General features: G+C 50.3%; 1 protein-coding gene across 1 annotated transcript in view; it reads right to left on the bottom strand.

Moving 5' to 3' along the window:
- The window catches only part of LOC140733172 (inositol-trisphosphate 3-kinase A-like), a 112,929-nt gene that overhangs the window by 40,713 nt on the left and 56,128 nt on the right, over positions 1 to 16,088 (bottom strand). Inside the window, exons 5-6 of the mRNA XM_073056115.1 lie at positions 13,588 to 13,689; positions 11,409 to 11,480 (exon numbers count right to left, since the gene is read on the bottom strand). Coding sequence (XP_072912216.1) covers positions 11,409 to 11,480; positions 13,588 to 13,689 — 174 coding nt within the window. The remainder of the gene's footprint in view (positions 1 to 11,408; positions 11,481 to 13,587; positions 13,690 to 16,088) is intronic.

Here is a 16,088-nt window from a genome sequence, read left to right on the forward strand (position 1 = left end):
ACGTGACTGTGTCAGAGTGTAACTGCACATCCACACGTGACTGTGTCAGAGTGTAACTGCACATCCACACGTGACTGTCCAAGTGTAACTATACATCCACACGTGACTGTGTCAGAGTGTAACTGCACATGCACACGTGACTGTCCGAGTGTAACTGTACATCCACACGTGACTGTGTCAGAGTGTAACTGCACATCCACACGTGACTGTGTCAGAGTGTAACTATACATACACATGTGACTGTGTCAGAGTGTAACTGCACATCCACACGTGACTGTGTCAGAGTGTAACTGCACATCCACACGTGCCTGTCCGAGTGTAACTGTACATCCACACGTGACTGTCCGAGTGTAACTGTAAATCCACACGTGACGGTGTCTGAGTGTAACTGTACATCCACACGTGACTGTCTGAGTGTAACTATACATCCACACGTGACTGTCCGAGTGTAACTATACATCCACACGTGACTGTGTCAGAGTGTAACTGCACATCCACACGTGACTGTCCGAGTGTAACTGTACATCCACACGTGACTGTGTCAGTGTGTAACTGCACATCCACACGTGACTGTCCGAGTGTAACTGCACATCCACACGTGACTGTCCGAGTGTAACTGCACATCCACACGTGACTGTCCGAGTGTAACTGTACATCCACACGTGACTGTCAGTGTAACTGTACATCCACACGTGACTGTGTCAGAGTGTAACTGCACATGCACACGTGACTGTCCAAGTGTAACTGTACATCCACACGTGACTGTCCGAGTGTAACTGTACATCCACACGTGACTGTGTCAGAGTGTAACTGTACATCCACACGTGACTGTGTCCGAGTGTAACTGTACATCCACACGACTGTCCCCGAGTGTAACTGTACATCCACACGTGACTGTCAGAGTGTAACTGTACATCCACACGTGACTGTGTCAGAGTGTAACTGTACATCCACACGTGACTGTCAGAGTGTAACTGTACATCCACGCGTGACTGTCAGAGTGTAACCATACATCCACACGTGACTGTGTCCGAGTGTAACTGTACATCCACACGTGACTGTCAGAGTGTAACTGTACATCCACACGTGACTGTGTCAGAGTGTAACTGTACATCCACACGTGACTGTCCGAGTGTAACTGTACATCCACATGTGACTGTCCGAGTGTAACTGTACATCCACACTTGACTGTGTCAGAGTGTAACTGCACATCCACACGTGACTGTGTCAGAGTGTAACTGCACATGCACACGTGACTGAGTGTAACTGCACATCCACACGTGACTGTCCGAGTGTAACTGTACATCCCCACGTGACTGTGTCCGAGTGTAACTGTACATCCACACGTGACTGTCCGAGTGTAACTGTACATCCACACGTGACTGTCAGTGTAACTGTACATCCACAAGTGACTGTTAGAGTGTAACTGTACATCCACACGTGACTGTCCGAGTGTAACTGTACATCCACATGTGACTGTCCGAGTGTAACTGTACATCCACACGTGACTGTGTCAGAGTGTAACTGCACATCCACACGTGACTGTGTCAGAGTGTAACTGCACATGCACACGTGACTGAGTGTAACTGCACATCCACACGTGACTGTCCGAGTGTAACTGTACATCCCCACGTGACTGTGTCCGAGTGTAACTGTACATCCACACGTGACTGTCCGAGTGTAACTGTACATCCACACGTGACTGTCAGTGTAACTGTACATCCACAAGTGACTGTTAGAGTGTAACTGTACATCCACACGTGACTGTCCGAGTGTAACTGTACATCCACACGTGACTGAGTGTAACTGCACATCCACACGTGACTGTCCGAGTGTAACTGTACATCCACACGTGACTGAGTGTAACTGCACATCCACACGTGACTGTCCGAGTGTAACTGTACATCCACACGTGACTGTGTCCGAGTGTAACCGTACATCTACACGACTGTCCAAGTGTAACCGTACATCCACACGTGACCGTCAGAGTGTAACCGTACATCCACACGTGACTGTGTCCAAGTGTAACTGTACATCCACACGTGACTGTCAGAGTGTAACTGTACATCCACACGTGACTGTGTCAGAGTGTAACTGTACATCCACACGTGACTGTCAGAGTGTAACTGTACATCCATGCGTGACTGTGTCCAAGTGTAACTGTACATCCACGCGTGACTGTCAGAGTGTAACTGTACATCCACAAGTGACTGTCCCTGAGTGTAACTGTACATCCACACGTGACTGTCAGAGTGTAACTGTACATCCACACGTGACTGTGTCAGAGTGTAACTGTACATCCACACGTGACTGTCCGAGTGTAAATGTACATCCACATGTGACTGTCCGAGTGTAACTGTACATCCACACGTGACTGTGTCAGAGTGTAACTGCACATCCACACGTGACTGTGTCAGAGTGTAACTGCACATCCACACGTGACTGTCCAAGTGTAACTATACATCCACACGTGACTGTGTCAGAGTGTAACTGCACATGCACACGTGACTGTCCGAGTGTAACTGTACATCCACACGTGACTGTGTCAGAGTGTAACTGCACATCCACACGTGACTGTGTCAGAGTGTAACTATACATACACACGTGACTGTGTCAGAGTGTAACTGCACATCCACACGTGACTGTGTCAGAGTGTAACTGCACATCCACACGTGCCTGTCCGAGTGTAACTGTACATCCACACGTGACTGTCCGAGTGTAACTGTAAATCCACACGTGACGGTGTCTGAGTGTAACTGTACATCCACACGTGACTGTCTGAGTGTAACTATACATCCACACGTGACTGTCCGAGTGTAACTATACATCCACACGTGACTGTGTCAGAGTGTAACTGCACATGCACACGTGACTGTCCGAGTGTAACTGTACATCCACACGTGAGTGTCCGAGTGTAACTATACATCCACACGTGACTGTGTCAGAGTGTAACTGCACATCCACACGTGACTGTCCGAGTGTAACTGTACATCCACACGTGACTGTGTCAGTGTGTAACTGCACATCCACGCGTGACTGTCCGAGTGTAACTGTACATCCACACGTGACTGTCCGAGTGTAACTGTAAATCCACACGTGACTGTCAGTGTAACTGTACATCCACACGTGACTGTGTCAGTGTGTAACTGCACATCCACACGTGACTGTCAGAGTGTAACTGTACATCCACACGTGACTGTGTCAGTGTGTAACTGCACATCCACACGTGACGGTCCGAGTGTAACTGTACATCCACACGTGACTGTCCGAGTGTAACTGTAAATCCACACGTGACTGTCAGTGTAACTGTACATCCACACGTGACTGTGTCAGTGTGTAACTGCACATCCACACGTGACTGTCCGAGTGTAACTGTACATCCACACGTGACTGTGTCAGTGTGTAACTGCACATCCACACGTGACTGTCCGAGTGTAACTGTACATCCACACGTGACTGTCCGAGTGTAACTGCACATCCACACGTGACTGTCCGAGTGTAACTGTACATCCACACGTGACTGTCAGTGTAACTGTACATCCACACGTGACTGTGTCAGAGTGTAAATGTACATCCACATGTGACTGTCCGAGTGTAACTGTACATCCACACGTGACTGTGTCAGAGTGTAACTGCACATCCACACGTGACTGTGTCAGAGTGTAACTGCACATCCACACGTGACTGTCCAAGTGTAACTATACATCCACACGTGACTGTGTCAGAGTGTAACTGCACATGCACACGTGACTGTCCGAGTGTAACTGTACATCCACACGTGACTGTGTCAGAGTGTAACTGCACATCCACACGTGACTGTGTCAGAGTGTAACTATACATACACATGTGACTGTGTCAGAGTGTAACTGCACATCCACACGTGACTGTGTCAGAGTGTAACTGCACATCCACACGTGCCTGTCCGAGTGTAACTGTACATCCACACGTGACTGTCCGAGTGTAACTGTAAATCCACACGTGACGGTGTCTGAGTGTAACTGTACATCCACACGTGACTGTCTGAGTGTAACTATACATCCACACGTGACTGTCCGAGTGTAACTATACATCCACACGTGACTGTGTCAGAGTGTAACTGCACATGCACACGTGACTGTCCGAGTGTAACTGTACATCCACACGTGAGTGTCCGAGTGTAACTATACATCCACACGTGACTGTGTCAGAGTGTAACTGCACATCCACACGTGACTGTCCGAGTGTAACTGTACATCCACACGTGACTGTGTCAGTGTGTAACTGCACATCCACGCGTGACTGTCCGAGTGTAACTGTACATCCACACGTGACTGTCCGAGTGTAACTGTAAATCCACACGTGACTGTCAGTGTAACTGTACATCCACACGTGACTGTGTCAGTGTGTAACTGCACATCCACACGTGACTGTCAGAGTGTAACTGTACATCCACACGTGACTGTGTCAGTGTGTAACTGCACATCCACACGTGACGGTCCGAGTGTAACTGTACATCCACACGTGACTGTCCGAGTGTAACTGTAAATCCACACGTGACTGTCAGTGTAACTGTACATCCACACGTGACTGTGTCAGTGTGTAACTGCACATCCACACGTGACTGTCCGAGTGTAACTGTACATCCACACGTGACTGTGTCAGTGTGTAACTGCACATCCACACGTGACTGTCCGAGTGTAACTGTACATCCACACGTGACTGTCCGAGTGTAACTGCACATCCACACGTGACTGTCCGAGTGTAACTGTACATCCACACGTGACTGTCAGTGTAACTGTACATCCACACGTGACTGTGTCAGAGTGTAACTGCACATGCACACGTGACTGTCCAAGTGTAACTGTACATCCACACGTGACTGTCCAAGTGTAACTGTACATCCACATGTGACTGTCCGAGTGTAACTGTACATCCACACGTGACTGTGTCAGAGTGTAACTGTACATCCACACGTGACTGTGTCCGAGTGTAACTGTACATCCACACGACTGTCCCCGAGTGTAACTGTACATCCACACGTGACTGTCAGAGTGTAACTGTACATCCACACGTGACTGTGTCAGAGTGTAACTGTACATCCACACGTGACTGTCAGAGTGTAACTGTACATCCACGCGTGACTGTGTCCAAGTGTAACCGTACATCCACGCGTGACTGTCAGAGTGTAACCATACATCCACACGTGACTGTGTCCGAGTGTAACTGTACATCCACACGTGACTGTCAGAGTGTAACTGTACATCCACACGTGACTGTGTCAGAGTGTAACTGTACATCCACACATGACTGTCCGAGTGTAAATGTACATCCACATGTGACTGTCCGAGTGTAACTGTACATCCACATGTGACTGTCCGAGTGTAACTGTACATCCACACGTGACTGTGTCAGAGTGTAACTGCACATCCACACGTGACTGTGTCAGAGTGTAACTGCACATGCACACGTGACTGTGTCAGAGTGTAACTGCACATCCACACGTGACTGTCCGAGTGTAACTGTACATCCCCACGTGACTGTGTCCGAGTGTAACTGTACATCCACACGACTGTCCCCGAGTGTAACTGTACATCCACGCGTGACTGTGTCCAAGTGTAACTGTACATCCACGCGTGACTGTCAGAGTGTAACCATACATCCACACGTGACTGTGTCCGAGTGTAACTGTACATCCACACGTGACTGTCAGAGTGTAACTGTACATCCACACGTGACTGTGTCAGAGTGTAACTGTACATCCACACGTGACTGTCCGAGTGTAACTGTACATCCACATGTGACTGTCCGAGTGTAACTGTACATCCACACGTGACTGTGTCAGAGTGTAACTGCACATCCACACGTGACTGTGTCAGAGTGTAACTGCACATCCACACGTGACTGTCCAAGTGTAACTATACATCCACACGTGACTGTGTCAGAGTGTAACTGCACATCCACACGTGACTGTCCGAGTGTAACTGTACATCCACACGTGACTGTGTCAGTGTGTAACTGCACATCCACACGTGACTGTCAGTGTAACTGTACATCCACACGTGACTGTCCGAGTGTAACTGTACATCCACACTTGACTGTCCGAGTGTAACTGTAAATCCACACGTGACTGTCAGTGTAACTGTACATCCACACGTGACTGTGTCAGTGTGTAACTGCACATCCACACGTGACTGTCCGAGTGTAACTGTACATCCACACGTGACTGTGTCAGTGTGTAACTGCACATCCACACGTGACTGTCCGAGTGTAACTGCACATCCACACGTGACTGTCCGAGTGTAACTGCACATCCACACGTGACTGTCCGAGTGTAACTGTACATCCACACGTGACTGTCTGAGTGTAACTGTACATCCACACGTGACTGTCAGTGTAACTGTACATCCACACGTGACTGTGTCAGAGTGTAACTGCACATGCACACGTGACTGTCCAAGTGTAACTGTACATCCACACGTGACTGTCCAAGTGTAACTGTACATCCACACGTGACTGTCCGAGTGTAACTGTACATCCACACGTGACTGTGTCAGAGTGTAACTGTACATCCACACGTGACTGTGTCCGAGTGTAACTGTACATCCACACGACTGTCCCCGAGTGTAACTGTACATCCGCACGTGACTGTCAGAGTGTAACTGTACATCCACACGTGACTGTGTCAGAGTGTAACTGTACATCCACACGTGACTGTCAGAGTGTAACTGTACATCCACGCGTGACTGTCAGAGTGTAACCATACATCCACACGTGACTGTGTCCGAGTGTAACTGTACATCCACACGTGACTGTCAGAGTGTAACTGTACATCCACACGTGACTGTGTCAGAGTGTAACTGTACATCCACACGTGACTGTCCGAGTGTAACTGTACATCCACATGTGACTGTCCGAGTGTAACTGTACATCCACACGTGACTGTGTCAGAGTGTAACTGCACATCCACACGTGACTGTGTCAGAGTGTAACTGCACATGCACACGTGACTGAGTGTAACTGCACATCCACACGTGACTGTCCGAGTGTAACTGTACATCCCCACGTGACTGTGTCCGAGTGTTACTGTACATCCACACGTGACTGTCCGAGTGTAACTGTACATCCACACGTGACTGTCAGTGTAACTGTACATCCACAAGTGACTGTTAGAGTGTAACTGTACATCCACACGTGACTGTCCGAGTGTAACTGTACATCCACACGTGACTGAGTGTAACTGCACATCCACACGTGACTGTCCGAGTGTAACTGTACATCCACACGTGACTGTGTCCGAGTGTAACTGTACATCTACACGACTGTCCAAGTGTAACCGTACATCCACACGTGACCGTCAGTGTGTAACCGTACATCCACACGTGACTGTGTCCAAGTGTAACTGTACATCCACACGTGACTGTCAGAGTGTAACTGTACATCCACACGTGACTGTCAGAGTGTAACTGTACATCCACACGTGACTGTGTCAGAGTGTAACTGTACATCCACACGTGACTGTCAGAGTGTAACTGTACATCCACGCGTGACTGTGTCCAAGTGTAACTGTACATCCACGCGTGACTGTCAGAGTGTAACTGTACATCCACAAGTGACTGTCCCTGAGTGTAACTGTACATCCACACGTGACTGTCAGAGTGTAACTGTACATCCACACGTGACTGTGTCAGAGTGTAACTGTACATCCACACGTGACTGTCCGAGTGTAAATGTACATCCACATGTGACTGTCCGAGTGTAACTGTACATCCACACGTGACTGTGTCAGAGTGTAACTGCACATCCACACGTGACTGTGTCAGAGTGTAACTGCACATCCACACGTGACTGCCCAAGTGTAACTATACATCCACACGTGACTGTGTCAGAGTGTAACTGCACATGCACACGTGACTGTCCGAGTGTAACTGTACATCCACACGTGACTGTGTCAGAGTGTAACTGCACATCCACACGTGACTGTGTCAGAGTGTAACTATACATACACATGTGACTGTGTCAGAGTGTAACTGCACATCCACACGTGACTGTGTCAGAGTGTAACTGCACATCCACACGTGCCTGTCCGAGTGTAACTGTACATCCACACGTGACTGTGTCAGTGTGTAACTGCACATCCACACGTGACTGTGTCTGAGTGTAACTGTACATCCACACGTGACTGTCTGAGTGTAACTATACATCCACACGTGACTGTCCGAGTGTAACTGTACATCCACACGTGACGGTGTCTGAGTGTAACTGTACATCCACACGTGACTGTCTGAGTGTAACTATACATCCACACGTGACTGTCCGACTGTAACTATACATCCACACGTGACTGTGTCAGAGTGTAACTGCACATGCACACGTGACTGTCCGAGTGTAACTGTACATCCACACGTGAGTGTCCGAGTGTAACTATACATCCACACGTGACTGTGTCAGAGTGTAACTGCACATCCACACGTGACTGTCCGAGTGTAACTGTACATCCACACGTGACTGTGTCAGTGTGTAACTGCACATCCACACGTGACTGTCCGAGTGTAACTGTACATCCACACGTGACTGTCCGAGTGTAACTGTAAATCCACACGTGACTGTCAGTGTAACTGTACATCCACACGTGACTGTGTCAGTGTGTAACTGCACATCCACACGTGACTGTCCGAGTGTAACTGTACATCCACACGTGACTGTGTCAGTGTGTAACTGCACATCCACACGTGACTGTCCGAGTGTAACTGTACATCCACACGTGACTGTCCGAGTGTAACTGCACATCCACACGTGACTGTCCGAGTGTAACTGTACATCCACACGTGACTGTCTGAGTGTAACTGTACATCCACACGTGACTGTCAGTGTAACTGTACATCCACACGTGACTGTGTCAGAGTGTAACTGCACATGCACACTTGACTGTCCAAGTGTAACTGTACATCCACACGTGACTGTCCAAGTGTAACTGTACATCCACATGTGACTGTCCGAGTGTAACTGTACATCCACACGTGACTGTGTCCGAGTGTAACTGTACATCCACACGACTGTCCCCGAGTGTAACTGTACATCCACACGTGACTGTCAGAGTGTAACTGTACATCCACACATGACTGTGTCCGAGTGTAACTGTACATCCACGCGTGACTGTGTCCGATTGTAACTGTAGATCCACGCGTGACTGTGTCCAAGTGTAACTGTACATCCACGCGTGACTGTCAGAGAGTAACCATACATCCACGCGTGACTGTGTCCGAGTGTAACTGTACATCCACACGTGACTGTCCGAGTGTAACTGTACATCCACACGTGACTGTGTCAGAGTGTAACTGTACATCCACACGTGACTGTCCGAGTGTAACTGTACATCCACATGTGACTGTCCGAGTGTAACTGTACATCCACACGTGACTGTGTCAGAGTGTAACTGCACATCCACACGTGACTGTGTCAGAGTGTAACTGCACATGCACACGTGACTGTGTCAGAGTGTAACTGCACATGCACACGTGACTGAGTGTAACTGCACATCCACACGTGACTGTGTCCGAGTGTAACTGTACATCCACACGTGACTGTCCGAGTGTAACTGTACATCCACACGTGACTGTCAGTGTAACTGTACATCCACACGTGACTGTTAGAGTGTAACTGTACATCCACACGTGACTGTCCGAGTGTAACTGTACATCCACACGTGACTGAGTGTAACTGCACATCCACACGTGACTGTCCGAGTGTAACTGTACATCCACACGTGACTGTGTCCGAGTGTAACTGTACATCTACACGACTGTCCAAGTGTAACCGTACATCCACACGTGACTGTCAGAGTGTAACTGTACATCCACACGTGACTGTGTCCAAGTGTAACTGTACATCCACACGTGACTGTCAGAGTGTAACTGTACATCCACGCGTGACTGTGTCCAAGTGTAACTGTACATCCACGCGTGACTGTCAGAGTGTAACTGTACATCCACAAGTGACTGTCCCTGAGTGTAACTGTACATCCACACGTGACTGTCAGAGTGTAACTGTACATCCACACGTGACTGTGTCAGAGTGTAACTGTACATCCACACGTGACTGTCAGAGTGTAACTGTACATCCACAAGTGACTGTGTCAGAGTGTAACTGTACATCCACACGTGACTGTGTCCGAGTGTAACTGTACATCCACGCATGACTGTCAGAGTGTAACTGTACATCCACGCGTGACTGTGTCCGAGTGTAACTGTACATCCACACGTGACTGTGTCAGAGTGTAACTGTACATCCACACGTGACTGTGTCCGAGTGTAACTGTACATCCACACGACTGTCCCCGAGTGTAACTGTACATCCACTCGTGACTGTCAGAGTGTAACTGTACATCCACACGTGACTGTGTCAGAGTGTAACTGTACATCCACACGTGACTGTCAGAGTGTAACTGTACATCCACGCGTGACTGTGTCCAAGTGTAACTGTACATCCACGCGTGACTGTCAGAGTGTAACTGTACATCCACAAGTGACTGTCCCTGAGTGTAACTGTACATCCACACGTGACTGTCAGAGTGTAACTGTACATCCACACGTGACTGTGTCAGAGTGTAACTGTACATCCACACGTGACTGTCCGAGTGTAACTGTACATCCACATGTGACTGTCCGAGTGTAACTGTACATCCACACGTGACTGTGTCAGAGTGTAACTGCACATCCACACGTGACTGTGTCAGAGTGTAACTGCACATCCACACGTGACTGTCCAAGTGTAACTATACATCCACACGTGACTGTGTCAGAGTGTAACTGCACATGCACACGTGACTGTCAGAGTGTAACTGTACATCCACACGTGACTGTGTCCGAGTGTAACTGTACATCCACACGTGACTGTCCGAGTGTAACTGTACATCCACACGTGACTGTCAGTGTAACTGTACATCCACACGTGACTGTGTCCGAGTGTAACTGTACATCCACACGTGACTGTGTCAGAGTGTAACTGTATATCCACATGTGGCTCGGTATCCATGTGTGAAACTCGTTGTGGTTCCACAAGCGTGACCCTGTGTGGCTGCATATATCCTTGTGTATGACTGTGCATATGTACATGACTCACTGTGTGACTGTGATTGACACATGACACTGTGCACACTGGTGTGGTACTTTGTGTGACATTGTGTTAGACGTGAGGCTGACAGTCTGCGTGCATGTGTGTTGGCAGGTATGTGTGTGTGCAAGCATTTAGTATGTACAGCGCATGTGTGTGTATGTGTGTACATTTAGGAGTGTATGTGTGTGAAGATATATATGAGTGTGTGTGTGTGTGTGTGTGTGTGTGTGTGTGTGTGTGTGTGTGTGTGTGACCCATGTCTCCACCGCACCATGACTCGTATTTACGTCCCTCCCTGACTGAGGGACCGCACTCACCTCATGGCTTTGGAAGAAAGTGGAAACCTCCAGCGTGTCCCGAATCAGCCTCAGACGATCGAGATATTTCGTCTGAAACAGAGCAGCAACATGGCAGTCACTGGGCAACTGTCCTCCATCCCTCACCAAGCCCCTCTGGATCCACACACCCACTCCTCCTCCATCTCTCCCAAACTTCCTCCGGATCCACTCACACCCACTCCCCCATCTCCCAAACCCTCCGGATCCACTCACACCCACTCCCCCATCTCCCAAACCCTCCGGATCCACTCACACCCACTCCCCCATCTCCCAAACTTCCTCCGGATCCACTCACACCCACTCCCCCATCTCCCAAACCCTCCGGATCCACTCACACCCACTCCCCCATCTCCCAAACCCTCCGGATCCACTCGCACCCACTCCCCCATCTCCCAAACCCTCCGGATCCACTCGCACCCACTCCCCCATCTCCCAAACTTCCTCCGGATCCACTCACACCCACTCCCCCATCTCCCAAACCCTCCGGATCCACTCACACCCACTCCCCCATCTCCCAAACCCTCCGGATCCACTCGCACCCACTCCCCCATCTCCCAAACCCTCCGGATCCACTCACACCCACTCCCCCATCTCCCAAACTTCCTCCGGATCCACTCACACCCACTCCCCCATCTCCCAAACCCTCCGGATCCACTCACACCCACTCCCCCATCTCCCAAACCCTCCGGATCCACTCGCACCCACTCCCCCATCTCCCAAACCCTCCGGATCCACTCGCACCCACTCCCCCATCTCCCAAACCCTCCGGATCCACTCGCACCCACTCCCCCATCTCCCAAACCCTCCGGATCCACTCACACCCACTCCCCCATCTCCCAAACCCTCCGGATCCACTCACACCCACTCCCCCATCTCCCAAACCCTCCGGATCCACTCACACCCACTCCCCCATCTCCCAAACCCTCCGGATCCACTCACACCCACTCCCCCATCTCCCAAACCCTCCGGATCCACTCACACCCACTCCCCCATCTGCCAAACCCTCCGGATCCACTCACACCCACTCCCCCATCTCCCAAACCCTCCGGATCCACTCGCACCCACTCCCCCATCTCCCAAACCCTCCGGATCCACTCACACCCACTCCCCCATCTCTCTCAAACATTCCGGATCCACTCACACCCACTGCCCCATCTGCCAAACCCTCCGGATCCACTCACACCCACTCCCCCATCTCCCAAACCCTCCAGATCCACTCACACCCACTCCCCCATCTCCCAAACCCTCCGGATCCACTCGCACCCACTCCCCTATCTCCCAAACCCTCCGGATCCACTCACACCCACTCCCCCATCTCCCAAACCCTCCGGATCCACTCACACCCACTCCCCCATCTCCCAAACCCTCCGGATCCACTCACACCCACTCCCCCATCTCCCAAACCCTCCGGATCCACTCACACCCACTCCCCCATCTCCCAAACCCTCCGGATCCACTCACACCCACTCCCCCATCTCCCAAACCCTCCGGATCCACTCACACCCACTCCCCCATCTCTCTCAAACATTCCGGATCCACTCACACCCACTCCCCCATCTGCCAAACCCTCCGGATCCACTCACACCCACTCCCCCATCTCCCAAACCCTCCGGATCCACTCACACCCACTCCCCCATCTCCCAAACCCTCCGGATCCACTCACACCCACTCCCCCATCTCCCAAACCCTCCGGATCCACTCACACCCACTCCCCCATCTCCCAAACCCCCTCCAGATCCACTCACACCCACTCCCCCATCTCCCAAACCCTCCGGATCCACTCACACCCACTCCCCCATCTCTCAAACCCTCCGGATCCACTCACACCCACTCCCCCATCTCCCAAATCCTCCGGATCCACTCACACCCACTCCCCCATCTGCCAAACCCTCCGGATCCACTCACACCCACTCCCCCATCTCCCAAACCCTCCGGATCCACTCACACCCACTCCCCCATCTCCCAAACCCCCTCCGGATCCACTCACACCCACTCCCCCATCTCTCTCAAACCCTCTGGATCCACTCACACCCACTTCCCCATCTCCCAAACCCTCCATTCCTTCCAGCAAGTTGTACCCAGCCTGAGAAACCCATAGCAAAGGAGGCACCCATCCCCTCTCTCCAGCTGGCCCACTCACCACAAGTGGCTAACTTACCAGGATATCTTTGTTTCCCTTGGTGAACTCCCAGAATGACACCATCACCTGGTCTTTAGTTTTTGTCTTCTTAAAGTCATGGTTGACACTCCCATCCTCATTCTGTGTGGGAAATAATCGGGCAACAGGAGCTCAGTACTGACCCCTGACCCTGCTGCCAAGCCCCAACACTGACCCCTGTATCTGACCCTGCTCCCCGAACCCCAACACTGACCCCTGCCCCTGATTCTGTTGCCCAAGATCCAGCGCTGACCCCTGAGCCTTGTGCCCAAGCTCCAGCACTGACCCTTGACCCTTGTGCCCAAACTCCAGTGCTGACCTCTGACCCTTGTGTCAAAGCTCCAGCGCTGACCTCTGACATGAGCCTGGTGACTAAACCTTCCGTCCAACCAACACCTCAAAGACAAGCCTTGTCTGCAGGATTGGGGGAGGTGGGCAGGTAGGGAACCTATAACAGGTATGTCTTTCTGGCCCACATCTGCTCCAGTTGTAACATACTCCCTAAGCCTGGGGCTGGTGGCCATATCATCCCCTAGAACAGGGAGGGGGCATTTAACCTGATCAGCAGCCTGCCACACATAGAAACACACAATATACACACGCTCCATATGTATTCTATACACGCAGGAATGCTTTATGGTAGTGCTCTCTCTCTCACACACACACACACACACACACACACACACACACACACACACACACACACACACACACTCACACACACATCTCTAAACACCCACTAACACAGGCAAAGGGTGATCTCTGCAGTGGGTTTAATGGAAATTCATCCTAAACATGTTAAAATCAGTGCTTGACTGATAGCCATCCATAAGAAAGAGTTATTCAGCTAGCAAACAGGCCCTTTGGCCTCCAAAGTCTATGCTGACCATCAATATTTACTCTAATCCTATTTTTTGTACTCTTCTATACTCCTATTTACTCCCTGCAACTACACATTAGGGAAAATGTACAGAGTCCAAATAATCTTCTTAGCCTCTAGTCTTTGGGCTGTGAGAGGAAACTGGAGCACCTAGGGAAAATCCACACAGGGAGACCATGCAAACTCCACACGGACAGCACCGAAGATTGAACCTGCCTTCTGGAACTGTGAGGGAGCTATTCCACCCACACTGGTTCTGGACCACAGTAACGAATGACGAAGAAGAGCTTGGGTGCACTGTGAAACACCAACAGCAGGTGGCGCTGTGACTACATCACTGTTTGTTGGCCATGTAGAGGCCGGGTTCAAATCCCACCTCCTGAATAGGGGAGCTTCAATTCCATTAATCTGGGGATTATAGCAATAAATTAAATGATGGCTGTAGAGGCTGCCTCTGCCTGGAGATAGACACATGGAAAAGAAGGCTTTTGAGTGAGCGGAGAGTTGACAGGGCAAGAGGTTTAGAATGAAGCAGAGGCAGACCAGGTATGGGGTTGTAAAAGAAATCAGCCATGATTGGATTGCAGAGCAGATTTGGTTGGCCAAATTTTGCCGCTATATTTTATGGTTTTATGGAATTGGATGGGGTTTAGGAGTCAGTGGCCAGGGTGAGGGATTGTCAGGACAGTTGATTGGATGAGAGATGCCGAGCGAAGAACCAGCGAGACAGGGAAATTGTCAGCAGAGACAATGGAAGGTATGAGGGGGCCAGGGTAGAAGGAGTGACAGCTGAGCAGTGGAGGGATGAGGTAACAGTGGTAAGGCCGAGCAGCTTGGGAGCCAATACACTCTCAGGCTGGAAGAGCTGGATACAGGGCAAAAATGTGGGGAATTGAGCCAGCAAATAGCTCTCATTCCTGAGACTGTTATCTCAGGGAGGTTCCCTTACAACGTCCCACCTTGGTTACATATCACCAGACTGCGATAAGATTCTGAACTTTGTAGGTAGAGAAAGATGGAACCTTGCTCCCTCTCGAAAGAATTTGCACCCACTGGCACATTTACAATGAATCTGCCCCCACTGGGACATTTACAATGAATCTGCCCCCACTGGGATGTTTACAATGAAGAATCTGCCCCCACTGGGACATTTACAATGAATCTGCCCCCACTGGGATGTTTACAATGAAGAATCTGCCCCCACTGGGATGTTTACAATGAAGAATCTGCCCCACTGGGACATTTACAATGAATCTGCCCCCACTGGGATGTTTACAATGAAGAATCTGCCCCCACTGGGACATTTACAAAGAATCTGCCCCCACTGGGATGTTTACAATGAAGAATCTGCCCCACTGGGACATTTACAATGAATCTGCACCCCTGGGTCATTTACAATGAAGAATCTGCCCCCACTGGGACATTTACAATGAATCTGCCCCCACTGGGATGTTTACAATGAAGAATCTGCCCCACTGGGACATTTACAAAGAATCTGCCCCCACTGGGATGTTTACAATCAAGGACAACACATCTTGCACTATTTCATGACTGAGTTGAAAGTAGACAAATTCCCCGGTCTTATGGGATTGCCGAGAGTCTGGTACCTGCTTCTCCCTCA

The sequence above is a fragment of the Hemitrygon akajei genome, chromosome 9 (genome assembly GCF_048418815.1).
Source record: "Hemitrygon akajei chromosome 9, sHemAka1.3, whole genome shotgun sequence".
Lineage (NCBI taxonomy): Eukaryota > Metazoa > Chordata > Chondrichthyes > Myliobatiformes > Dasyatidae > Hemitrygon > Hemitrygon akajei.